This window comes from Dicentrarchus labrax, unplaced genomic scaffold (assembly GCF_905237075.1).
Source record: "Dicentrarchus labrax unplaced genomic scaffold, dlabrax2021, whole genome shotgun sequence".
Lineage (NCBI taxonomy): Eukaryota > Metazoa > Chordata > Actinopteri > Moronidae > Dicentrarchus > Dicentrarchus labrax.
The window spans coordinates 6893025-6918259 of NW_026136724.1; the positions used below are offsets into that span (position 1 = coordinate 6893025).

The window sequence follows — 25235 nt, forward strand, 5'->3', positions numbered from 1 at the left end:
ACAACTCTCACCATCTGCCTGCTTCTCTAAAACAATTTTTGCATCATTTCACATACGCATAACAATGAAACCATTCTACCTGCAGTTGAATTTGAGTTATTTCTCACACATCACAGTCAAATTTAGTTTTTAATTCGGCTCTTGTATTTGAACCTGTGAACTCTGGGATTTCCAGACAGACTGTGTAACCTTTTTCCGATCGCCGTCTCTTACCCTGCTGCCTCCTCCTTACTTTAAACTCCAGTCTCTGTGTAAGTTTCCTTTTTAATCTCAAGTAGGAATCTCTAATTATCCCTCTCTCTTCCCGGCGGGTTAATCATTGCCTCACAGACAAGCTCTATCTGCAATCAGTGCCAACAAAGTGCATCGAAAGTTCACAGGAAACAGTCACAAAAAGTGGACCACTCATGAAGCCCAGAGAGACAATAGTCAGGCCTTGTCGCTTCTTAACTTAAAGCAATTTCTAATTAATTTTATCACAAGTACTGCTGTAATGGATGGAGGTTTCCAATTCTCCTCTGAAGTTGTATGTTTCTCAAGCTCCTCACCGTATTAGCACCAGTAAGCATCTCATCCATCATTATCTGAAAGGTCAGATCACTTCGAGGTCAGTATTGCTAGGTACACACACTGTTAATCTGGTCTAATCAGATTAATGCAACACTCCTACATGAGTGATAGCAGCCAGGACTGAACAGACTAAGAACTACAGAAACTCTGATTTTTTCAGCAGAAATCCCAAGGATGAGGAGGGTGGAGTATAGTTTGATTGACAGGAGGCCTCTGGGAAGCACACATGAGCACATGGCTTCGAAGATAGAAACTAGATAAAACCAGTCAAACAGTCGTCCCTCAGGAATGTTGCAGAGTTGCAGTGAGGCAAGAAATAGAAAATCTGTTCCATCATGTTTCTTGATTATCAGCTGCGGGGAAAGAGAAAGAGGAGTTAGCTGGTCCAAATGTGATCAGTGGCATCCGTAGAGCCAGATACTTTATCTTAAATACACATATGAATTCAATGGACTGTTGCTGCTGGCTGCTAACACGCAAAAGGATTTCAAGAGACATTTTGAGAATCACTTTATTTAATATAAAGCTACCCCCTAACAGCTGGTTGGTTTAGCTTAATCTAAGACTGGAAACAAAGAGAAACACTTACAGGGGGTTATGCGCCAGGCTATTTCTTGTCTGGGCACAGTAACTTCCTGGAGTCTTGTTGTAACCATGAGAGTCCAGGAAGTCATTGCGTCCAGTCAAAAAATAGTCATAACCACATAACCCCTGTAAACCCACAATGTGTTTTTACACATAGGTTTTTCTACCAATTAAACAGACAGTATATATTATTTTAATTGGTGAGCTTTAGAGATGTTTGTAGACAAATTTGCTTTTGCCACTGTCTTTGTGCTAAGCTAAGTAGAGATACAGATACCAGTATCAGAAATGCCTCTGATACTGCCTAAATTGCGGGAGCGGGTATCAGCGAGTCTGGAAGTCTGTACAGCGATCCAATGCCATGGAATTTATTAGCCCTGAAAGGGGAGGTTGCTACTTCCCAGCAGTGTCCCGTTTGCCATTTTTTCCCCCAGGATGGCAAAATCATGACCTGATCTACTCTGACTCTAGCTGGCTTACCCCGATATTCTAACCCTAACCAGTCGAACCAACCCAGACCAACGAAGACAATGAGCACTAGCCAATCAGAGTCAGAGTAGGGCAGGTCAACTGCGCTGTGCTGTCACCGCGTACTGGCAGCTACCGTTTCGGAGCAGCAAAGAAGAGTTGATTTCCGGTAGTGTAGTGTTAGCCAGAGTTAGCTAAATGACTCTCAAACCAGATCGTAAAAGAAAGTTCTCTGGTATTCATTCTCTGTATGTATTTGTTCATGCTCGACAAAGGGTTTAACCTGAGCCAGGCCGTACAACAATGACAAGGGTTAGGGAAAAGTATATGTATGTAGAAGTAATGGTATCTGAACATCTCTAAAGCTAAGCTAACCAGCTGATGCAGTAAGTATATTTCCCAAAATGTTGAGGTGTTCCTTTAATATAAAGGCAGTGAGTAGAACCAGTTTCTTCCATTGTTTTGCTTAGATATAGAACCTCAGTACTTTTTCAGCTGAAATCTTACTTTCAGTTAGTTTCTGATTTAAATAAAAATGTTGGCAATTTTATCTTATTGTTTTATTCAGGCAAAGGTCATGTATGGAAGCTTTTGTTTAGAAAATATGTTATATCAGAGAACGTTGACTTCTTTTGTCAAATGAATACAGGGTGTTAGAATAAAAAGTACAGTATTAAATACTATTTTTGTATCTTTATGGAAATGGAAAACATATCAAATGATACCCAGCTGCTATTAAAGATATTGTATGTGGTGGACAGACATACACACCATATTGGAAAGCATTTATTCTTCCTATTTTCAGGAACTCCAGCAATCAGACATGGCAGGTTTAATCAAGCTTTATGCATCACGGCACTTGAAGTAGACACAGAGTTATTCTTTGGTCGGCAAATGTCTGATGTAATGATTTCATGGGAAGTGCTGCCTTCAGCCTGGGACATCCTACCTTGCTTGGCACAAAGAAAGGAAAGAGCCCAGGCCACAGTTGGATGGTGTGAGCAGCACACACACACACACACACACACACACAAAATAGGGCACCTCAGGGAGTGAACACCTGTTCCCAAAGGCCTCAGGGTGAATGCAGATGGATTTGGAAACCGTTCAGGGGAGTGGCGGGGCGTGAGAAAGAGGATGCACGATAGAAAGCCATAAAAGAGGCAGAAGAGAGGGAAGAGAGGTGACACTAAAGGGAGAGAGGTTAAAGTCCTGTTGTTCCGTTGTGTAAGGCAACCTGCCGCCCTCAGAAGTCTCTCTGTAGTTGAGCGTTGCTTTTGTTTTTGTGTTGCTGCGGTTGTTGCTTTGATGTGACATGCAAAGTTGCAGTTGGCGAGTTTGCATGTGGATGACCTCATCTGGCGGTGAGGTCAATGATTTGGAATTGTCTGCCCAGTAACTTTGCCAATATTTGTCTGAATATGCTCCATTCATAGCAAAAAAATTTCAGTCACAGAAACGGAAATGACCAAGGGAAGTATATTGCAGTAAACTCTTATTGACATGTTAATCATCTAAACAAAATGTCTTATGACATCATTTGCCATTGCTGTGTATTGTTTACAGAAAAATATATAATTAAATCCTTGTCGCAGAAATTCACCATGTTTACAAAGTTACTCTTTGTGTGGGCTCAGTGGTTCTCATTGAAACCCTTTTCCTCTCAGCTTTTCTATTTCAGTACAACATAATTTGCATAATATACTCATTGGGGAACACATTTTGTGTGTGTGTGTGTGTGTGTGTGTGTGTGTGTGTGTGTGTGTGTGTGTGTGTGTCATCTTAAGCTCGTACAGTTTCCCATCTCTCCCCACTGGAATGTGCCATCTCCAGCTGTGTGATTGGATTCACCAACCAAACATCCAGACAGGAAAACACACATTCTTGTACGTTGTGTTCATCCAGCTCCGTGTGTGTATGTATGCGTAGGACAGACCGGAAACTTCTCGTTAACCCTCGTTAGTCTGTTGTGGATGTAATGAGACAGACAAGCGTTATGTAACAGACAGACTAGAGGAGGAGGAGGGTGTTGATTTCACAAACACAATGGGGGGGAGGGGCATTGTATACGTGTGCTGTAGCAGCAGATCATTGTGGCTGGAGGAGCAAAGAGAGGGTTAACAGCAGGTGGCTGATGTTTTCTTAAAATATTTTTTACTGCCATATAAGGATTGTCTAGTTTGTCTTGCACATCCCAACATTAAATACATGCACGTACTTTATATATCTATTCATTTTGTACAATTTTGTACAGCAGTGAGAGGCAACAAACTTCAGAAGCTACAATGGGGTAAACAGAGCAACATGTGCAATAACTCCACCTCTCATGCGCTAGATAACGACCACTTTCAATACACAAACAACACAGTGACTGTATATAAATGCAGGAGGGAACAGCAGCACTGACGGGACCAGACTGGACTGTGCTGGATGACAAAAACAGCACTAGCTGCCTACTTGGCTTATTATTACCACTCATCAGCATGAGAGCAACCTGGAAAACTGACCACATAAATAATACACATAAATGATCTCACAGCTGTATCGGCTAACGCTAAATTCCTGCTGCAGATGCAGTCATGTAATATCTTAAATAACTGTGTTGACAGAATGTGCCTGTTTTTATATTTTACAACCATTTGGGAAATCAATCAATTGAGAGTAAAATCATCTTTATTACTTACTTAAACGTTCTCTCTTCACCAAGTTGTAATTTTTTGGCTATGTTTAAAACTGTATTGAATTATATTTTTAGCCACATAGCTGTACAACAAGCTGTAAAGACAACACTGACATATTATTACCTTATCTTGCCGATCTGAAACGCAAGTATCAAACGCAAAACGCAAGTAGCTTTGTGGGCGGATCTCGGGCGCTGTTGCTATTATGCCGGTGGGATAAATGACTCTTGCGCTCGGAGCAAATCTAAAATGGGTTGGTCTGAAGTAGCTACATTAGTCATAGGTGTGGTTTGGGCGTAAGGTGCAATAAACCAATCAGAGCATCATCTCACATTCCCTTTAAAAGCAGGGGCGCTTGTACCATGGCGAATTGCTATTATAACGGCGGATTTGCCAGGCGCTCACCAGGAGTGGTTCACAGCCGAGGAGACCGACGTTCTCGTCAGGGCCGTAAAATACAGAGAAGGGACATTATTGACATAAATGTAACACAGCCAAACAATAAATCAAAACAATGTAGCGCAGCTTCGCAGGAAGAAGACCCTGGCCTCGGGAGCGGTGCGCACGGGCCGAGCAGTGCGCAAGGGCCAGCTGAGGAGGGAGCAGCGCAAACACCAAGGTGCAGAGGATCCAGACCCACTACACGCCGGAGGACCACCCGTTCTTGAACATGTTGGCAGATAATAATAATAATTAGCTGCTAAATGTTCTGTGGTGTTCACCAGCTAGTGCTAACTTTGTCTTATCAAAGCTTTTATTGTTAAAAAAAGCAACAATAAGTTGGATGAGAGCGGTGAGACTGAACCAAAATAGCCGTAAAACCAAAAAAATGTGCTGAAAGATGCTAACGTCCTCAGTTGAGCTGAAGGGAACTACAGAGTTGGGTGATAGTTCACTGTGGAGTTGTCACTATGGTGAACCCCTTTCTTATATGCATAGTAATTCATTTCCTTTGTTAATGTAAAAATATTGATTAGTGCAGCTTTAAAAAACAAATCAGGGATAATCTGGAATGTGCGATCAACTTCAAGCTGCTCTAGTTCCTGCCTTCAGTGTTTGTTTGCTCCCAGTCAGCATTCACACACTAACACGTATAGACACTTTAGTGCATAAAATACTGTACAGCCTAAATTACAGTAAAGCAGTCTGCTTCTGAGAGCTCCACCTACTACCAACGGAGTGTGCGTCTGTGTGTGTGTGTGTGTGTGTGGTGTGTGTGTGTGTGTGTGTGTGTGTGTGTGTGTGTGTGTACCTGTTGTAAGGTGCAGTACTGAAAGTCCAGGACAGTCCTGGAGTTGAACAACTTCTGATAAGAGGATCATCTGAAAAGAGATCATTATCCTGCACACGATCTCTGTTTTGTAATTGGAAGATGGATGAAGTGTATTGCCTTTGGTGTAACCTCAAGCTAACCCCCTCACACAGACACATATACTACCAGTCAAAAGTTTGGACACACCTTCTCATTTAATGGTTTTTCTTTATTTTCATGACTATTTACATTGTAGATTCTCACTGAAGGCATCAAATCTATGAATGAACACATATGGAATTATGTAGTAAACAAAAAAATGTATGAGAAGGTGTGTCCAAACTTTTGACTGGTAGTGTGTGTGTGTGTGTGTGTGTGTGTGTGTGTGTGTGTGTGTGTGTGTGTGTGTGTATGTATGTATGTATACATATATATATGTATACATACATACATACACAGTGTGTTTGTTTCTGTCAAACCTCACCCATGACACTGGAGTGCCTGGGCGTGCAGTCGAATCTTGTGTGTGTGTGTGTGTGTGTGTGTGTGTGTGTGTGTGTGTGTGTGTGTGTGTGTGTGTGTGTGTGTGTGTGTCCGTATGTTTTGTGGCCTGTGGGCTTTGTGTTTATGTTTGTCATGTGGCAAGAGAACGACAGGGTAATGGTGCGCCACGTGTTGTGTTTACATTTGTTTGTGTGTGTGTATTCAGCTGGGAGACACTGCAGCCTTCATACTTTAAAAATATCGTCTTCCCTCCAGCTCGCCCTTCCTCTCCTCAATCTTTAGCATCATTCTTTCCATCTCTCCCATTAAACCCAAAGATCTGTGTTTTTCTCCTTCTTCTTCTCCTTGATGTTTTCTTCTCTCTTCTCTGCATCATGTTTTTGTTTATGTCTGTCCTTGATAGGTTCACAGTGCTCCATGATAACAACTTAGCATGTACTGTTATGTGATATACAGGTAGGAGCCATCAGCTGCTATGGAAACAGGAAATAGTTTCTGCTACTTAAAAATGTTTTTTTGTTTTGGCAAGTCCTTCTTCATCACCTTCATTACTGCTGATGTTACACCTATCTGCCTGTCATGCTACAAGACCCTGATATAGCTGAACTCTTTCACTTGGAAGCAGCAAATTCCCAACTCAGTGCACCATTTTCTGGAAAAGTACCATGGCTTCACACGCCTTTTTAGCCACGCATGTGACATGTCTCTAGTGATGGCATTGTTGGTCCCTTGGTTGGTCAGTTGGTATAGCATTTTGGTCCAGACTGAAATATCTCAACAGCGATTGGATGGATTGCCATGAAATGTAGTACAGACATTCTTGGTGCTCAGAGGAAGAATCCTAATGACTTCAGTGGTCCCTTCACTTTCCACCTAGCGTCATCATCAAAATAAACTTCTTATTTGTCCAATACTTTGGTTTTAAGACCAAATACTTGCAGAACTAAAGGCATTCCCATCATCCTCAGCTGTACTTTGTGTTTACTGCTAATGATGTTATGCATCATCATCAGCATTTTCACCACATCTGAAGAAATGTCAAGATTTGGCAAATTTTCATACATGACAAAAAGAGTTGTCCTGTTGTTCCTTGTATTTACTTTTGCGTGTCTCTGATGTTTACTGATGTTTTTTCTCACTTCCGATCTTGTTGAAAATGGACATGTGGATGAATCTGGTGTCTATTGTTTACCAGCAGAACACCAACTTTCTCTCTTCAGTCTCACTTCTCTTTAAATCTCTCTTACGGAAGCTCATGAAACTGTTCTCCCTTGTTTCTCTTCTCTTCCTGCATCTCTTTATTGCCAGAAGGGATTTTTTTCATTCATAGCCAATGGTTATTTCCCATTAATATTAACATTGTAGCCTTTTGTGCTCTTACAGAAACACACAGGGTTATTTCAGCTCACCCCTCTGGATCAGTCATGCTGAAGCTCCGTTTTAGTTTCTCTCAAGCAAAACAAAGGGTCTTTCAGTGGAAAGCACCCACTGCACCGGGCAGCAGCACTGATGCTCTGTTTGTGTGTGTTCTCATAGCTGCACAAACACATGCTTGTGACTGTACTCAGTAGGGTTCAGCTGAAATGGGCGCTTGAAGGCTGATGACAGTACTAATAGTTCTGATATGGGGCTGAAGATATTTGGGTTGCTACTCTTAGAATTCTTGAGTTTTTAACCTTTGCATGTCAAAAATAACTCAAAATCTGGGGTGAAAACGCCTCTTAAACATGCTTATTAAGTATTCATTCACTGGAAAAATGAAATCGCCTGTTAGGTTCAAAGTTGGAAGACCAGCTGCAGAGCTAAAATGCAGGGAATCAGCAGAAAGTACAGTCATTGTGAAATTGTCCAGAAACTGTTTATTTAAGCAGGCTTCACAGTTATGGTAGTCAAAGATATCAGATGCAGGGATTCATCCACCCTGTAGGCTTTAGGGAGGTGCCACCCTTTAGTGCTCCTGGTCTTTGAAGTCTTTGTAGTGGTGCACATCATGTAGGACAGACAGTGGTGCTCTGATTGTAATGTATACTGGCAATTTGAGGGAAACTCCCTGCCGTCTGCGTGTATGATCGCAGTGATGTAAGTGGGCCTGAGGCAGGGCAGACATTATATTCACCTGTGATCCTAAAACCAGACATTTGTTAATGAGGAAAAATCAAAGGTGAGCACCTGCATGAGTCTTCTAGCTTTTTTTCGGCTGAGCTGTAGATTTTCATCTGAGCCACTTTGATTAGCATGTTTGTCACTTTTTTAAATAAAACTGTGATTTCCATTCTGTGCTGTGCGTGTGGGCGGCGAGCAGGCTGTGAAAGTAGGCGAAATCGGTCAATGAGACACATCTACTGATAAAGGACACTTGACAATTATTATTACACAATTTGAAAGAAAGCAAATGTTGTGAAACCAGTTTGTTATTAGATAATAGCGAAGATGCGCAGGATGTTTGGAGGTGAGCTGATGAGTCAGACGAGGTTGGAAAATGAAGCGTACGTTAGCCACTGCCAACAGTTGGAGGATTCTGCGTATGTTTGTTGCCTTCATGATGAATTAAAAGATAAGGCTGGTGTTATTCTGTATTATTATTATTATATAAAATATAAATTAATAATAAATTTTCTCGAAGTTAGTTTTTAACAAATGTTAGTTTGACTGTTGTGAATAGTGCATTTGTACTGTTTTCAGCTACGGATGAATACAAATTTGATGCATCAGCGAGTGTTTCAAGCAGCAGGACGTGGTATGTGGGATTGACTATAGTGCCCATGTTTATTGTAATGAAGGAACATGTAACTCAGTGCAGTGGTGCAGCTTATTGATTGGTGGTTTTTAATCGTTTTTTGGACAACAATAGAGCTCTGTGGCACAGAGAACAAGCTATTTTGGTCTTTATTGTCCCATGGAGAAAGTTGTTTTTCTCTACACTATACTTGTTAGTAAGATTACTTTAGCAATGGTTTTGTTTTTTTCATGGGATTTCTTGACACCAGCCTTACCCTTTAAAATTCTGTAATTTACGCTGCTGTACGGTCGACTTTCTAGCATACAGTATACATACAGTTCCAACTCCAACAAAGTGATAGAAACAAATCAACATAGTAACACTCACAGGCATATCTTCAAAGAGCTGTGGTTGAACAAGTACCTCAGAATTTCATATTTAATAACAAGAAGGTTTGGCATCGTTCACGTTCACTCTTAATCGCGTGCTGCATTCAGGTCATGTTAAACAAAGCAGAAACAGAAGTGTGACACAGCATTTTTATGTTGTTTGTGTGTACAAATTAGTGGATTAGATATTAGTGGATTTGCTGGCATTTTTTCTGGCAGCTGGGTGTGTTGATGAAAGCCCTAAATTTGTGACTTTCACCAGAGTTTGGTAAATGTTCCTGGGCTGCATAATTAATCGAAATATTATCTAAATCACAATATGGCCAAATGCCATATCCAAATTGCAGAAGCTGCAGTTTTCTTAGTTATTCTACGTATTCTACTTGTAATAATAGTAATAACTTCCTAGAGCTAAATGTACATGTCCATTGCAGCCTTCAAGTGCATAAGCGGTAAGCTCTGCAGTTTTCAGGGTGATGGTTAGCATCAGCAACTCCCACGTTATTGAGAGTATTAAGCTGCAATTGCTTTGTGGCTACACCTATACCAAGTGTGTTTAGTGTGTGTGTGTGTGTTTTATTGGACAGTACCCACAACAATATTGAAATAATTATCACATTTTGCACAAATCTGCAATCATCTTGTCAGAGATGAGAAAAGCTATGGCCAGGGCTAAAACAAAATACATGTGATCAGACAGAAACCCCCAGAGGACAATATGACTTAATAAACCTTAAGGAATGAACCACAAATAAAACTTAAGGATTGATTGATAAATACATCTCTTTGACATATGAGCTAATTCTCCCTTCAGGCTCTCTTCTGTCCTGGGTCCCTCATGTCCGCTCTCTAAAAAGAAAGTGATGATTCTATCTATTTTAAAGTGGTTGTGATTCTCATATGAGTGGGTCTATTTTGAGCAACGGTTTTAACAGCATTATCTGTTGTTTTCCTTTTGAGAAGACAGCGGCGCTGGCGACTGTTCAGCCTTTCCCTCAACTCTCCCTCTGTTCTTTGTTTTCGCTGTCAGCTTTAGAAACTTTTTATAGACCCGACAGAAGTATTAAAAGGAAAGTTGATCATTTTTTAGATAAGATGGTTTAAGTTACTTTTGGTAGAGGTATCAGTGTTTGTGCTTCAGCTCGGGGTTTGGATCCTGTGGTCAGAGATTTAAAAAATATTGAATGATCAGTTTTTCAAAGTAGGATTCCTGAATTATGATTAATTTAGATACTAATATGAGAATGGATTAAGGGAGCAAACACTGCTTCCATTTATGTAACACACTTAACCATTTATTGAATTAGGGAACAAATGGTTGATGAGGTCATATTTTGGGAGCACACTCACATGTTTGATATCCGTTTTGAGTTAAGGTTATAGTCACATATCAAACTAAATGTTTGGTCTCCATATTGAGTAATAGTGATTCAGTGTATTCTGTAACGTGTTCTGCTTCTTTATATGGTAGTTTTTAATGTTACTGTCAGAGTACGCCATTCCCATGTAGCAATGGAGTTGTGTACCTGCACACGAAGGATTTACATGAGTGCATGATTTTATGCATTCCTTTATACAGCTACAGCCAGTAGCAGCTTAGCTTAGCGTAACTTAGCTTAGGCAAAAGACTGGACACTGCTAGCATGGCTCTGTCCAAAGGTCCTCCTAATAAAAATAAATCCTCCTACCAGAACCTCTAAAGCCTTGTCATTGCCATGAGGTTGCTAGGCAACAATCTAAGGTGTGTAAGTTATTCTTCTTCTGGCGATTTTTGCAATGAAAAAGCAGCTTCAGGTGCATTACCACCACCCGGTATTTGAAGTATCTGAACAAGCATTTGATACTTGATGCATTTTGGGACAGCCAAGCTTATTTAACTTGTTTTTATGTATATACATATATATTTTGGGCTGCTGCAGCAAGGAGTCAAGAATGACTTTATGACCCCACTGGAACCCCCCTCTCTCCCTCTCTCCCTCTCCCCCTCTCTCTCTCTCTCAGCAGTACTGTACATGCCTGCAGTCACTCGGTTGATTTCATGGCTTTTAACCAAACACAAAGACTCCATTATGGCTCTGTTCGTCGAAATAAACTCTTTCTCTCTTTCCTTCACTCCTCTCGTCGTCTTCTTCCTCTTCCTCCTCGCACTCTTCCTCCTCCTCTTCACATTCACACTTTCACCCACATCTCTGGAGATTGAATATAAAGCCACATTTTCCATTTCACCTTCTCATTCTGATATTGGAGTTGGGAAAGAAGAATGAGAAGAAAGGCAAGGAATGGAGGTAGGAAGGCGTGTGCGTGTGTGTGTGTGTGTGTGTGTGTGTCATTATTAGCCCAGTAATTAGGCCTTGTCGCCTGTTGTCTCCCCCTCTTGTTCGCCCTTTGAAGTCTTCTCCTCTGGACTACCCACAATGCACTTGGGAAGCATTCAGGAGGGGGCAGAGGAGTGATGGAGTGGGTGTATTGTCAGGAATGTGGGTCAAAATGCGTGTGTGTGAGTGTGTGAGAGAGAATTTCTGGAGATGCTGATGATGAAAAAGAGAGTTGGGGGGATCTCAGTTCTTCCTCTGTGTCTCTCTGTCAGTCTGGCAGATTGCTTGTGCCGCTTTTCATGTTGGATTCCCCACACACACACACACACACACACACACACACACACACACACACACACACACACACACACACACACACATCACTCATATTTGCCAGATGCTGTACTCTCAATACACACTCACAGATACATACACACACTCACACACACGTCACATGAGTCTCTTTGTTTTGCTTTGCTGCGGAGATAAAACCCAGCTCTGTTACACTCCTCTACAAGGGAGACAAAGAGCGCTTATCTCACATACAGTGACTGTGTGTGTGTGTGTGTGTGTGTGTGTGTGTGCTCAAGAGGGGGAGGATGTGTGTGTATGTGTTTGTGTGAGAGTGTTTCTCCAATGCAGTCATTTTATTTTTGCGTTTGCGATTTTTACGAGCTGTATTTTCAGCCTCATTAACTGGAACTTTACTTCCCTTTTTCCCATTACCAGACTGTCTGATGGCTTTTTGTCTGCATGTGTGAATGGCATCATGAGATCTGCATGCCGATAGGGCCGCCAGGGCCAGCATGACACACTTCCCCTTCAGAAGTTGGCTAATCACACACAGGTTACTACTAGACTTTGTAGCTGGAAAATGTTTGAAGAAATGCTGAATTTTTAAAATAGATTAATAATTTAAGGGAACTGCCATAACAGAAATTCCATCTACTAAATGTGAATTTAATCATAATTTCTGTTTTTTCTTGAGGCTGTCAGAGGTGTTGATCCAGCTTAGTGGTGAATTCAGAGGCCATAGTTTTAGTGTGTAGTAGTTGATCATTGTTGTTTTTTCTGTTTTCCTGTGTTTGTTCTAATGATTTTTGTGTATTTTTCTTCTGTTACAGTAGAAAGAGAATTAAAACTCAAGTAGAAGTACTATTACTTGGGTAAAATGATGGTATACTGTAAAATCTGTTATAGAATATATATATATATATATATATATATATATTTAAAAGGCTGCCCCACCAATGTAGCATTGCACTCCTAACATTAATAGATAAAAAGTATCAAAATCGCAGAAGAGAGATATCTCGTCTTTTTTATTTCACTCATTCTTCTCCCTTATCCAAACCTGCTACCTACATTACCCACATTGCAGCTTGAGCACCTACAGTTCAGTCGGATATTCAGGTGGGTTATGCTAGCAGCGGCCAATGCAGCCTTGAGACGTCAGCCTCAAGCAGTTGATGAAGAGCAGGTTACAGAGGTCTAGCTTTCTTTTTTTAAACGTGTAGTCTTCAGACCCAACCAATCAGATTGTGTGCTGCTCCCTCTCACACCACAAAAGCTATATCACATAACTTTTGTCACATGTGCAGTAGGTCTCCCCAAGACTTGTAGACAGACTTTTATGTGTAAAATCAAAAGCTCCCCTTTAATTGACTGCATTAGCCAAATCATTTGTTTGGTTTAAAGTCCAAAAAAATGTTCTGTGTTTTATAAATATCTGATATGAATTTACATGTTAAGCAAAAGAGGATTTTATCCAAATCACCCATCCATCACCTTCACCTAAACTGCTAAATAAAAGTATGTTGACAAAATGATCTCAACTAAATGTCTAATTACTTGCTTATTCCAGAGCTTTCAATGATATCATACAGTCTTCATTGGCAGATGGAATCTTCTCGTCTCAGTTGATTCTTGGCCTTGGAAACTAACAGCAGTTTTTTGTGGCTTCAATAAACTGCGACTGCAGTCGTTAACTTTTTTGAAACCTTTTTGAACGCCACATACAAGCTGCTGTAGTCCTTAACAGACAATCTGAAGAACCCTATTAAAAATGATATTCCTACAGTGCAATTAATATTTATGAAATGAAATCTTTTAATTAATAAATTCTACTTCTAGTCGCCTGTTGGGCTTTAATTAGACCAACTGCAACCAGCTGAGAGGAAATTCAGGTCATGTCCCCGCACATGCACACACACAAACCTGCAAGCGTTTGTTCCTCAAATGCGGGTGTTGTCGTGTACAGGACCCATTGAACAGGTTGTGGCTGTGTTCTGGTGTGAGATTGCGGTCACACGCCACGTCCCAACACTGATCGACGAAGTAATTCTCGCCACGCAGTGTCACGAATGACAAATTGCTGAAGGGGTGTTCAAGAGTGTGTGTCAATGTGTGTGCAGACAGGCAGATGGTGTCTCATGAGTATGAGGGGAGCTAACGACCTTGAGAGAGAGCGAAAGAGAGAAAGAACGAGAGAGCGAGAGATGGTGACAGCAGGGGTCAGTTTGTTTTGCGCTGAGGGTCGGGCGGGATGGGCGGGGCATTTCTGCCGCTGCTTCCTCCCCGCATTTCCTCCACTCACCCAGCGTGCCCGTTCTCCTCTCTCTCTCTCTCTCTCTCTCACTCACACACACACACACACACACACACACACACACACACACACACACTTGCATGGGGCGTTAACACAGCAACACAATGAGCAGGGACTGGCTTGAGGCAGCTTGAGCAAGGTGTTTCCTGTGACCTGGACGACTGCTGCGTCAACACAAACACACTCGTCTGAAACAACACTAGCATGAGTTTGCAGACCTGATTTGACTCTCTCCCCCTTCAATTCAATTAGAGCTCATTAATTTCTCCCTGTACAAATGTGTGAATGTGTGTGTAAGTGAAAACGCCTGTATTCAAGTCTGTGATATTCATCCTTTATTCATGCTTTGTTCATGCTTTATTCATGGGTGTTCAAGCATTTGCAGAGTGAATGAATATTGGATTAAAAGCAGATTTACGTTATTCATGAGCTGAGATATTTTGGATTGTACGGAGGCTTCTGGAATCCCTCATGCTGAGCACAGTATTAAAAAAGTCTTCAGGATATTGTGCTCATTTGTCTGCTTGTGTATCAGTCAACTCCTGCTGAATGAATGTTGACTGTGTGTTCCTGTGTGTCCAACAGGCTGTGCACTGCCCTGCTATGGAGAAGATGAAGAGGATTAAGAAGCGTCTGTCGTTAACACTCCGCTCCAGTCAGACCATCGACGAGTCTCTGTCTGAACTGGCCGAGCAGATGACCATCGAGGATGGCGGCACCAAGGACAATGGTAAGAATTCTGCATGTTATTATTTATATTTTTACTAAGGGACTCTGGTGTGCAGCTTATTTGTATTTTTTCCCCCATTTGTTCTTTAACTAGAACTGCTGTTATTGTAAGGACGTAATTTACTGTTAACTACTTCATACTATCATCCTGTTCTTTCTTTCAGCAGAAAACACAAACTTTTACGTGTATGCAGACATAAAATGTAGTTGAGCATTTGAAACTGATCTGCTTTTCTTAAAGAAATACTTTTTATAAAACAGCTTCAGTTTTGAGTAAAATCATGCTGGAAAAAGCATGAAACCAGTTCTAGAAAATCAGTGCCACAGTCCAACCAGGGAAGGAAATTCCACTGGTAGGATTTTTACAAGATCTTCCTGTACTTGTCCGTCAGCAGGCATGCAAAAAAACAACACACACACACACACACACACACACACACACACACACACACACACACACACACACACAGAGAGAGCTTTCAGTATCTAGGTAGCTCTCAGGGGTATTTAAATTATGAAGCACTGAAGTTGATGAAGAGTGTACAGTGAGCGTCAGTAACAGCTGTAATGGACTTCCAGTGAGTAGCTCTCTATTAAGTTATGTAACAGGAGTAACAGCAAGGGAGCTACTTGAACACACGCGCACACACGCACCACACACACACACACACACACACACACACACACACACACACACACACACACACACACACACACAGGTAGTATATAGGAAAGAGCATTCACACAAAAACGCACTTTCCTTGACATCTATTTGTTATATAACATTCTTCGTGTTTCAGCACCGCAGTACGTCCGGTCTGTCTGTCTGGAGTTTGTCTCCAATAAGCTGCTTGTGTGATCGACACATGAAAAAGATTGGCTGACACTTGTGATTGACAGCTGCCAGAATAAATGGACGCACACATCCATCTTTTACAGAACGTTTCCCATTGCAGTTATTTGGCTCCACGGTCGCTCCACATCCAGAAAGACTTCCCATAAATATAGCAGTAGAAAAAGCCTCAGTTCAACATTAGTAGCCAGCAGTAATAGAGTTCAGTGGTCAGAACCATCCTTGTCTCAAAAATAATAATGGTGCCAGAGCAATCCACATGAAGAAAAGAAGGCAAGGGAAATATGTAATCTATGTCATCAAAGCCACAGCTCTCCATTCTAATTCATTTGATGTTAATACTACTCAGCTTTGTGTGTCCATTATAATGGAGCTACAGCCTGCAGCTTGTTAGCTTAGCTTAGCTTAGCTTAGCTTAGCTTAGCAATGATGAGTAAGAGTAGAGCAAGTACAGCTGATGTTAGGTTGATTTTGTTACCTTTGGACATACACAGGCTAGCTGTTTGCCCCTGCCCCCTTCTTTGTGCTAAGCTATGCTGCTGGCTGTAGCTTCATATTCAGCATTTAGACAGAGTGGTATAGATTTTCTCATCTAACTTTTGGCAAGAAAGCAAATAATAAATGGGAAATATTGTATTTTAATGTCAGTTGCTAAAAAGTTTTCCATACTCTGCTCATAAAAATGTTGAAAATACCAACTAGCCCTGACATTTGTACCTCCTTGTATATCATTCATGCATGCTCAACTTGTAATTGTAATTCTGATATGTCTTCAGGTATATATTTATATCATTTTTATTATATCACCTGAAGGCAGCATAATGTTAATTATGGAGTGTGCAGACACAGCACAGCCTGTCAGATCACAGTTTAAAAGGTCAGATGAGTTTAGGGAACTTGGCAGGGGTAAAAACTTTAACCTACGAGATGCCACAGACTCATGGCCTGTCTAATGCAGATCACTATGGGATGCTTTATGGCCTTTTTGTACGAGTGTAGCTGAAATTGGATTGCTAATTTAGGCCCATGAATGAGACTCATGTCTTGCTTAATGGTAAAGTAACATAATTGCCCTTTGGCTACCAGTTCTTCAGTGCTACAACCATTTTCCTCTTCTTTTCATAACTTTTGAGAATATTTGTATTACATTCCTCCATAATTTAGCCTCATGTTTGGTATTTTTGGAAATGTTGGGACCTTGACTTAAATGTCAAACAAAGTTCTGTTGGTTTAAACAAAGCTTGGCCACACAGCCTGCATTTAAAATAAAGAACTCACTGCAAGCGGGTAAAGGAAATGAGAGCTGGAATTTAGTTTCACCACGTTGGTACAGGGTTTTTGGAGATTTGTGATGCATCTGCAGAGCCTCTGTTGATTTTCAGAAAACCGCACATTTTTGACAGACGTTGTTTTGTTGTGTTTCAGAACCCTTCATGAGGAACGGTCGCCCACCCACCTCCCATAGCATGCACTCCTTCCTGCACCAGTACACAGGCTCCTTCAAGAAGCCCCCCCTACGCCGGCCGCACAGCGTCATCGGTGGCACCCTGGGGTCCTTCATGGCAATGCCACGCAACGGCAGTCGCCTGGGTGAGACACACACACGTGTTCACACACTTACACACACACACACACACGGAAGGAAGTGAGTAGTCGGAGAGCAGATGGCATCCAGGGACAAACAGGAAACGTGTCACGGTCCTGATATTTCCATCCTGCTTCTTATATTCACAAACCCATGAGGCAGCCTCTCTCTTCGCCCTCAGCAGGGCTGTTTTCGCCCGAGTGACAGCTGGATGGGGGATTCAGTCAAACATGACGCAGTTTCCTGTGTGAACTGATTCACCACAATGGATCCGTAGCAACAAGTCCGATCCTGAGGGTTGGAAGGGAAGACGATGTTTGGATGATTCAAAGCAGCAGCAGATTTCAAGCTGGGGTTCGGGGAACAACCAAGAGGGTGTTGCGATGATTCAGGGGACAGTACGAAACAGAGGAACAAAGTGTTATGGATATCAAAATCTACCAGCGTCTAGGGTTTTTGAATATTTAGTCAAGAAAGCCTGGCAGGATCTGGAGCGATGTGCATATGGTTATATTTAAAAATGTTAAAAATAATAAATAAATAAAATGTTTATTATTTCAGTAAATATGTGTACCCTGGTTAGTGCTTCTCTAAGCTAATTGTGAAGATGGGTGATCTTATTGAGCCTCGCACTGGACCCTGGCCTAGATAGAGGGACTTGGATCTAAAAACAGGACAGTTAAGTAGGACATTGATGTACCACATATTGCTGCTACACTCTGTGTGCTTATTAGCAAAGCAGCTAAAGACAGCAGAGAGACCGATTGGTAGGGAAAGAGCAAGATCATAAAGTCTCAAGTACAAAAAACTCTCAAGAAAGGGGGGGAAGTGAAGGAAGGATGTGTGTAGATGTTCAGGAAATAAAGCTCAAAAATGGGTGGAGAATGAAATCCTTCAAGGTTTTTGGAGAGAGGAAGAAGTGAGGCAAGAGATTACAAGAAACGCGTCAAAGCAAAAGAAAAAAACAATGTAGGAAGATAAGAAAAAGGAATCAGGTTTGGCTGGGAGGTGAAGAAATTATGGGAGAAAGTGAAAATATTATTGAGAGAAAGAATTTTGGGAGTTTTAGGAGGGCATGAGGGCCAATATGAAATAGCAGGAGATAATGGAGAAGTGGGTGAAAGTAAAAGGAGGTTGAAAGGAAAAGAAAAGTAGGACAGATGAGATCATTTGGAGGCATTGGAGAAGAGGCACACAAGTTAGAAAAGGCGCAGGTAGCGAAGGAATGTGTTGAAGCAATAGAGTCAGATCGGCTGCTGCCTGTGAAAACCTTCCAAAAGAGAAAACATGATAGCAGTGAAAGAGACATATGTAGAGTGAAAGGGAAAGAAAGACAGAATTAGGAAGTGAAAGACATTGGTGAGGTTTTTGAAGTGGGGTAACAAAAATGTAAATGAGGTACAGAGAAGTGAGAAAAAAGGAAGACAGATCTCTTGGAAGTTTTCAAAGAGGAGAAAAGTTGAAGAAGGAAATTGGGGCGACAACGACTTGTTTGCAAGGTGTTCATAGAGAGAAAGTAACTAGGTTAGGGGGAGGAAAGTGTGGCAGTTATAGGGAAGAAAGGGGGAGAAGAAAGAAAGAGGAAGAAATTTCATTTCCTGTGAATCCTTTGTATGTAGGTAGGCAGTTTCAACCCTGTGTGAGAATGGCGGACTCCACCACTAATAAAGAAAACTACTCTATAGAGAGGTTATTCCAGAATGTGAATAAATTGAATGGCTATTGCTGAAACAAGTGGCAACCATAAATATGAACAAAAACAGTGTTTTTTAATTCATTCATTTGGTATAATATAATGGTATAATTTCACTCTAAAATAAATGGTTTTACTTGTTTTTCAAACAAAAAGCGATTGTTGATTCAGTCACTAGTTGGGGTTTGTTTGTCTGAAATTTAGGAAATGGTGTATCAGCCATTACACCTGTGCATCACTATAAGAGATTGAATGATGACCTGATTCTACGCAAAGAAGTGAGTGTATGTGCAGTTTATGCACAAAACTGTGTGTACGGACGGTTGATAAATGAGGCCCCGGGGGGAACAGAGGGGATGAATGGATGTAAGATGGTTGTAGAGGCAAAAGGGAGAAAAATAGATGAAAAAAAAAAAACTAGGAAGATGTTTGAGGAAAGATGGGTTGAGAAGCAGTGAGAGGGGAGAAGAAAAGTCAACCATCTCTTCCAGATGGGATGGTTACAATAATTTCCTCTTCCTCCCTCTCCTTCTTCTTTTTCCTCTTCTTCTTCTTCTTCTTCTTCTTCTTCTTCTTCTTCTTCTTGTTCTTCTTCTTCTTTTTCTTCTATGTCCTGTCTTTCCTCTTTTTTTTAACAAGACAGACGTCTTCTTGCCTTCTCTGTTATGGTGAATTACAATGGATTTATTCCACTGACAGACCTGCCGTAATGTATCAAGTTCTTCCTCGGTAACCAAAACCAAAGTTCAGATGGAGATGCAGCAGAGAAACCTCAACCATCTGTGGAAAAACAGGGTGACATGCGGAGTGGAATAGAATGGGTCAGCCCCACAGGAAAATCCTGTAAGCATCTCAGTTTCTAAAAGTGGATCAGCATTTTCTTTAATCTGAGGAGACTTTGGTTTTCAACCAAATGGCCACAGACAGGTTCACATTCTGGGGCAAAGTGTTCCTCTGGGTTGTGGCTGCACCGCAGAGTAATGAAGTCAGACTTTATGAAGTGAAGTTTGTCAATAAGATGCATGAATAGAGTAAGAGAGCTTTGTTCGCGTGCAAAACTACAGTCATTGTTTCATAAAACCTAAGCTAACAATTATAATTAATAATCTTTTGTGATATCAAGAGAAATAATCAGGATTATCATGTTTGAAATAATTTCCAACAGTTAATCTCCATCAACAGAACAGAGATTTCTTTCTCCTCATCTCTCTGCTCTGCTTTCACGTTTGATGACAGACTGCATGGTTGGAGGCGCTGACACACTGATGACAGAGAACTGCTCAGCCATAGCTACTCATTAACTGTGTGTGTGTGTGTGTGTGTGTGTGTGTGTGTGTGTGTGTGTGTGTGTGTGTGTGTGTGTGTGTGTGTGTGTGTGTGTGTGTGTGTGTGTGTGTGTGTGTGTGTGTGTGCGTGTGTAGTAGGGGGTTGCATGTGGTTTGTATATCAGTGTGTTTGCTCCTCCTGTGCTATGGTAGTAGTGGTAGCTTTTACTACCCTGGAGGAAGTGGTGCAGGTTGGAGTGTTTAATATTTGGCCTCAGGGGTTACAAGGGTGTGAGAGGAGAAGCAAGCGGGGAGAGACATAGGGAGTGAGAGAGAATGTGGTCTAAGGGCCAGTACAAGAGCTAATATTTGTTTCCAGTGGAAATATTCCTAGGTATTCCATTTAAATACAAATGTACATACAGCTAGTTTTTAAACAGTTATTTGAATAGATGATTGACAGAGATTTAACTGTAAACAACTGTAACACTGAGTAATCATTTAAGTCATTTATCAAGAAAAACAACAAACGTTCTCTGCCTCCAGCTCTGGCTCCAGCAATTTGCTGCGTTTTATATGACTGGTAATATAATATCTCTTGGTTTGCACTGTCGCTCGGACAAAACCAGTCATTTTGCATACAGCTGATGGCTGCCTCACGTATCCTGTGTCTAATATCCCAATTCAGAACTTTAAAGCACTGTATAAGCATTCATGGGAGAAGAAATAAATGTTGACAAATACTGGGCATATATAAGAACTTTTTTCTTTTTTTTTACGACTACATTATATTTGTGTAGTGAATGGTGGACTACTTACGGTATGAAATGTTTATGTAGTGCCTATAAATGCTAAATGGGGATTTAGAATGTTACCGTAATATCAATCAATGCAACCTGTCCATCATATTAGACAGACTGGACCAGATCTGATTTGTAATAAGGGGTCAACTTTAGTCTGATTTATCTAATGTGACTTTGTACCTGTTAATAAATATCTAGTAACATGTATTTCTGTACATTTCTGTGTCTTTTAATGTATTTTGTTATTTCCATTCTGTCTTAGATATTGTGCATGAGAACCTGAAGATGGGCTCAGATGGGGAGAGCGACCAGGCGTCGGGAACGTCTTCAGATGAGGTGCAATCTCCTACCGGCGTCTGTCTGAGGAACCGCCTCCATCGACGGATCTCCATGGAGGTGAGACACGTACACACTGGCACAGTATTTGCTGAAATGGCTTACATGGCGAGTCTACATTCCACCCTTCGCCCCCTCTCCTCTCCTTCTGTTCTGCTCTTCACCTCCTCCTCTCCCCCTCGGCCTCATGGGAGATCTGATTTGGGAGGGGGTTTGTGGATTGTTCATCTCCTAATGGGCTCTCAGTGTCTGGGCTTCATGATACTGATAGCAGTCCTGCTCCCTGAGGACCACAGCAGCGGCTGGTAAAGAGATGCAGTGTGATAATCTCTGCTGTAACCACAGTGATTTTTTTATATGTCAGACGTCGTTGGCTCGAGAGCATGCTGGGACAGAAGTCTCCTTTGTTCCTCATACAAAGATGTATATAATGAAATTCTGCCTTTCAAAACCATGTTTGCAAACACCTGCTCGACACCAGAACATCAGTCCTACTTTGATAAAATCTCAAATTATATAATATTACATAAATTATTTTTTTTTTCAGTGCCTTTTCTGCCCTCTTTAAATTAAACATGAATACAAGGAAATACTCAATTCTTTTACTATTTTTAGCAGAGTCGTTCGGAAATAGGGCACAGTTGTTACAGAGGACTCCATCCCCTCCACTTCTTTTCATTTCCAATTTTTATTCATATTTTTAGGCTGCAGATGCACCTCTTTTCTAACCAAAGGCTGTTCAGATTTTATTAACCATAGCAAGCATTTAAGTGCTAACTGAGTCAAAGATGATAAATTGGCTTTGGTGGCCCTGAGGGTACGCTAGACACAATCACTTACACAAGCTCAGCAAATAAAATGTGAACAGGATAAATGAAAAAGTCCTCATGATTATCAGGGGACTTATTTTCCCGGCTAGTTTCTAATTTCACAGTGGTTTTTGTCTGAAATGAGCCACCATTCATTTGTCAGACTTCTGTTATATTGTTTAATGCTGACCATTATGAAAAGGTGGTAAATCTGCAAATAAAGTGATGGCAAAAGTTGGCTTTATGTGGGGTTTCGCTACATTACATGCAGATGTTCTCAATTAATAATCTCTCATCTCTTTATAAATATTGAACCTGGGGGAAGTTTTTTTCTGAAAAGGGATGAGCGTCTCAGCGTGGAGGCCTCCTGCCCCCTGCTGGCAGATGAGTGTATGTGACAAAACCCACCTTGACAACATCCTTGTTGCATTATCTCTCTCTCTCAGACAGACAGACACACACACACATACACAGTGACCTATTTTCCACTCGTTTGTAGGTGCACAAAACAAGACAAGCTAAAGGATGTGGTGATAATCACTTGACCTCGTGCACACACATGCACGTAAGCTCTGTTACATGAGCATAAGTGCACTGCTTTTCTTGTGGTTCTTGTCATACTGCTGGAGGTTTTAATGAAGCCATATTGTGACAGTAAAGAGGTACAGTCTACACTCGCTTACTGACTCTTACCAGACAATGGGGTTTTTTCAGTTATGTGGCACCTCTACGTTCCAAGTCTGTCACCTTATCTTTTATAAATTACACACTGTAACACTTACATAATATCATAAAGCCCATAAACATACATTACAACATTGATATATAATATATAATACCAAGGAAATCTTGGAGGGGTGGCAACATTACAAACATTGCCTGAGTACCCCTTAATGAAGTCTCAAGTTACATCAGTTCTATAGACCTTTTTCACAGCAGCCATTTTGACATGAAATAGTAAGGTAAACACAGGGTTTACCAATGAGACTAATTAAGGTTCGGTTCCATTTAGTGTAGCAGAGCCTTTCCAGTAACCCAACATGCACAATAGCAGCACTCTGATATCGGTAACTCCTGTGTCCTTTCATTGTACCCATAACATCACAGTAATAGATTGCTTCAGTATGCATGGTGTAATGTAAAGCTTTTGTCTTAGTGTTTATTGTAAATCTTTATCTCTAAATCTGAAGATTACATTAAAATTACCCCCCTAGTTAGGGATTAATGTAAACATTGAACAAAAATGATTATTTTATATTTTTTACTGCCTGTTGACTTAGTTAGTTCGTGCATGGCTGCTTGTGTTTCGACATAATTTAAAAAGTTGGCTCTTCTGCTAAATAGAAAAGGAAGTTCTGTGTTCATGTGTTTATATTCCTTAAGGAAAATATGTTTGTATCTGTACTGAAACAACATCTTAAAATGTTACCCAGCCATATTCCCTCAAAAAACTGCACCATCTGTTTGTGATTTAAGACTAAACTTAGAGATGTATTTTTGTTTCTTTCACTCACTTTCTGGTTACTTATTTGAGTTGATTTATTCACATGTGGTGGTTAACTTTATGGAGGCCGGAATCATTTTTAGGTAGTGTAACCAAATGCAGTTTGCTTTTACTTAAATGTAAAATCAAAAGATCTTCTAGTTGCTTTTTTTATCTGATCAGTCCAAGACCCAAAGATATAACATTTTGAATATATAAAATCTAGACAAGCAGCAGATCTTCACATAAGCAGAAACTGGACCCAGAGAAAGTCTGAAATTTGTTTGTGATAAATCTTTTAACAAGGACAACAAAGTGCTTCACAAACTGAGGGAACATACATCTAAAGTAAATGAAATAAAAATAGATGAAATGCTGAGAGGACAGACTAAATCTGTTGTAGACTGATGAGCTTTAAGCCACCATTTTACATCACAGAAAAAGCAGCACAGAGTCGCATTATATAATACTTCCTCTCTTCATGACACCGATATGCTCTACATAATCGGAGCTGTTATTTGAACTCTCAGTTGTCACAATACTGGCATCTTCTCTGAGCAGCACTGTCATAGAGGACAAAGGACCTCAGTAATGAAATGAGAGAGGATGAGTTGATGGTATTTGTGGAGAGGCCAAACTTAAAAACGCGTACGTTAACCAAACAGATGTAACGTCTTCTCTCACTTTATTTTTACACCACTCACCCTTATTTTTCACACATCAGTCAGCATTATGTCAGCTATCAGATGTGGTCCTTATTTTGATTCCAGAATAGATATGATCAGTCGCCCACAACAATAAGATATGAGCCCAGTAATATTTACAGCCTGCTGTGTGAGAATATGAGCTGGAAACATTAATAAATACATGTATGATTTGTTTTTATCTTTGCTCGGTTGTCTTGCTGTTTTGTGTGCAGGTGTGTGTTTTCACAATCTGATTTGTGCTTACAAAGTTTTGCTGTTCAGCGCCAGTCACGCCTCGACACGCCGTCTCTTATTTTTACCCTCCATAAGATGGTGATCGACCTGATCTCTGTCTTCTCTCTCTGGGAGTAGGAGGAGATGAGAGTTATTTTCGACACTGTATGTATGTCTGTGTGGGTGGATGGGTGGACTACGTTGTCTTGTGCTGCTTGCTGCAGAAAGAAGCCCCACACCACAAATAGACGCAAGGCACGTCGCAGTATATTTTCTCATGGTGTGCTGTAATGTGAGCAGGTTGCAGAAAAGCAACAGTGTGGCTTATCACCAATAACTCATGTGGTTAAGTAACAGCTTGTGTTGAAGTGAATTTGATCTTACTATAGAGTTGTTTGGCTTTAAATATAAAACTCCATTCCCAAAGAAACTCCAGATCCCCTAGTGACTGTTAAATCAAAAGCTAGTTTCAAAAAACTAAAAAAAAAACTTTTTTTATATGTGTGTTTTAGGACCTCAACAAGCGCTTGTCGCTGCCTGCTGACATCCGAATTCCTGACGGTTACCTGGAAAAGCTGCAGCTCAGCAGCCCACCCTTCGACCAGCCGCTCAGCCGACGCTCCCGCCGAGCCTCGCTGGTCAGTGTCTGTGTGCGTTTGTGTCTGTGT

General features: G+C 40.9%; 1 protein-coding gene across 1 annotated transcript in view; it reads left to right on the forward strand.

Annotated features, from left to right (window-relative positions):
- cdk17 (cyclin-dependent kinase 17) overlaps nucleotides 1-25235 on the forward strand; it is a 41671-nt gene that overhangs the window by 5641 nt on the left and 10795 nt on the right. The window contains exons 2-5 of the mRNA XM_051392791.1: nucleotides 14677-14821; nucleotides 17099-17263; nucleotides 21282-21415; nucleotides 25080-25205. Of these exons, the coding sequence (XP_051248751.1) occupies nucleotides 14695-14821; nucleotides 17099-17263; nucleotides 21282-21415; nucleotides 25080-25205 (552 nt within the window). The 5' untranslated portion in view covers nucleotides 14677-14694. The remainder of the gene's footprint in view (nucleotides 1-14676; nucleotides 14822-17098; nucleotides 17264-21281; nucleotides 21416-25079; nucleotides 25206-25235) is intronic.